The sequence below is a fragment of the Pterocles gutturalis genome, unplaced genomic scaffold (assembly GCF_000699245.1).
Source record: "Pterocles gutturalis isolate BGI_N339 unplaced genomic scaffold, ASM69924v1 scaffold5808, whole genome shotgun sequence".
In the NCBI taxonomy this organism is placed as follows: domain Eukaryota; kingdom Metazoa; phylum Chordata; class Aves; order Pterocliformes; family Pteroclidae; genus Pterocles; species Pterocles gutturalis.
The window spans coordinates 8,286-10,771 of NW_010120314.1; the positions used below are offsets into that span (position 1 = coordinate 8,286).

A 2,486-nucleotide genomic window follows, 5' to 3' on the forward strand; every position below is an offset into this window, starting at 1 on the left:
CAAAAACTCTTTGCCTAAAGCTGACAAACACGCTGACAGGTTTTGGGTGAGGCGATGTACGAAACCCCTTGTGGAAACACACTGGCCTCTGGAGGATAAGACCCAGAAAAAACCCCCTGATTTTACAGGGGACTAGCCTGTAAAGTGTCAAAAGCACAAAACCATTTCATCTTAACGCAAAGTCTCATCTTGTCATCGCTCTGTCTCTGGAGTTAGTTATTTGTGGCTCTTCTCAACCTACCTGGGAGCCTTTGCAGGCATATTTCGCTTCATTTATACATACAACTGCTCCTAGCTCTGGAGTTTGCTGCAGGAGAAGCTCCTGAAGGAGCACTGCTCGGCTGTGGGCTGTCTTTCCTAAGGAGAGGGAAAGGCTGGCGAGTGTCCCTGCTTGGGCAAAACTCCTCCCGAAGCGTCTGAGCTCAACTGCAGTGACTACCTATCACCCTAAGCAGAAGAATTCTCCCCTCTCACATACACGCAGCTTAGTGCCGCATTCAGCAACGGCAAATTAGGGAATTGTGAAGGCTGAGCAAAAATTCAGAAAACAGCCTCGCAAAGCCCAGAGGAAAGGATGCTACGGCACGGCTGGAGCAGCAGCCCCTGCTCAGACCACAGCTGCTTTCTCAAGTCCTCCTGGTCCCACTGATATTCCACAGGCGGATCGCACCCACGGACAGCAGCATCTGCCCCACAGGTGCTTCACGTCCCCAAAACCAGGAGTGGATAAACAAAGCAAACAGAAAAAAAAGCTTGAGTTAGAGGTACAGTTAATGAGCACACCCAGAGCTATAAAGGATTTTAATATTTTCGTAATTTTTTCAGAGCTCCTGAAGATTTTAATATTTCGCCCCCTCCACTAACGCAAGTCCCATTTTCCTTGTCAGATGTGACCAGAGGGACCAGCAGGGCAGCCTGGGAGAAGTCGAGCAGGAGTCTGTTAATTTGTTTTCTCATTAAGTCACACCAGCAATGTTTTGGCTTTGCTATCGGCCGGCCACGGAGCAATAACTGCTCGACATACGTTTCATGCTACTTCCTCCAAATCAAGTAGCACGGAAGTGTATCACAGCAATTAGCAATTAGAACAACTGCTTGTTTAAACCCAAAAGCTGTATGGAAAATACAAACTCATTTTGAAGTGCCATCAAGTGTAAAAATTGATTACAGACTGTTTTTACAGCGACTCCTCCGAGGACAGATCATTTGCTGTTGCTATAGGGATACTCACCAACCGAGCTCAGCAAAACCCAGCGTCAAGGGGCGTCCAGCAGTCAGCATTTGTGCTCTGAGCCTCTCTTTTCAAGGCAATCAATAGCACAGAAACCCTGGTCTCCCCTCCCACCCAGGGTGTGGGTACTACTCAGTATTTACTACAAGCTTGGCTTACGTGAGAGTCACCTGCTAACATCTGGAATTGTCCCCAAGGGACACATGCCCCACTCACAACTGCTTTAGCCCATTATTATTGGAAAAAAACCAAACAAAACTGAGTTAGGACCCCAGTTCCCTTGCTTGTCAGTGGAAAGAGACCAGATCTCCGCTCACTGCACAGAATTGCCACAGTTCCACTCCAGCTCAAATACTGACGTCCTGCGGATGTGCAGCACTTAGGAGCCACCACCCATGGTCTGCTGCTCTTCTTCACTCTGCTTTTTTTGTGTTACCATTTTTCAACTGGATATTGCACTCAGCCTCTCATTCGGATTTGCTGTGACACTGCAGTTTGACTCAAGAACCTAACCCTGATAACGTCTGGAAAGAAAAACATTCTCCAGACCTTAAAGAGCTCAGTCACATGCTAGGGATGCTAGCTCCGACAAACCAAAAAAACCAACCTCCTTTCCTTTTAACAGCCTGGGACACCAGGACAGGTGATTATCAGGCTCCCTTCCAGAATAGTGATGCAGCATAAAAGCGTGTCTTAAATCCCATGGGCAGAAAGCAAAACCAGAGTGCACTTACAAACCTGAGGAAGGGCTGCACACCAAAGCCCACCCCTGCTGTATCCCTGTTTCATGGAAGATGTCACCTGTCTTGACAAACCCTGTCTTTACAGTCAAGCTGAATACTTCTATCTATATTTTTCCCTTTGTACTTCAATGTGCATTCCAGTTTTCACCAGCTTGGGAAGAAAACAAACAGCTTGGACGGGGAAAAAAAAAAAAAGTCACCAGAACATGGGTCAGAGCATCTCTTGTGTAAACCAGCATCAGGTTCACTTCACAATAGCTATGGACCATGTCCCTGGACGGATTAGATGTTAGAGACAAAGCGAGAATTTACCTTTGTGAGGCTGAGCCGCGAAAGCTACGGGAGCAAACTCATCCAAGAGGTCAGCAGCAGGGTTAGAGAGCAGAGAACAGTCAAGCAGAGAGTCTTCGCCAGTGAGAGAGTCTGAATCCAGGTTAACGTCCGAAGGCCGCGAGGCAGCGTTAAACAGGACACAAACACCGTTAAGCTCACATTCTCATATTCTCACATTC

General features: G+C 47.4%; 1 protein-coding gene across 1 annotated transcript in view; it reads right to left on the reverse strand.

Moving 5' to 3' along the window:
- AAK1 (AP2 associated kinase 1) overlaps positions 1-2,486 on the reverse strand; it is a gene marked incomplete at its 3' end in the record, with an annotated part of 40,365 nt that overhangs the window by 1,064 nt on the left and 36,815 nt on the right. The window contains exon 19 of the mRNA XM_010076853.1: positions 2,287-2,397. Within this exon, the coding sequence (XP_010075155.1) occupies positions 2,287-2,397 (111 nt within the window). The remainder of the gene's footprint in view (positions 1-2,286; positions 2,398-2,486) is intronic.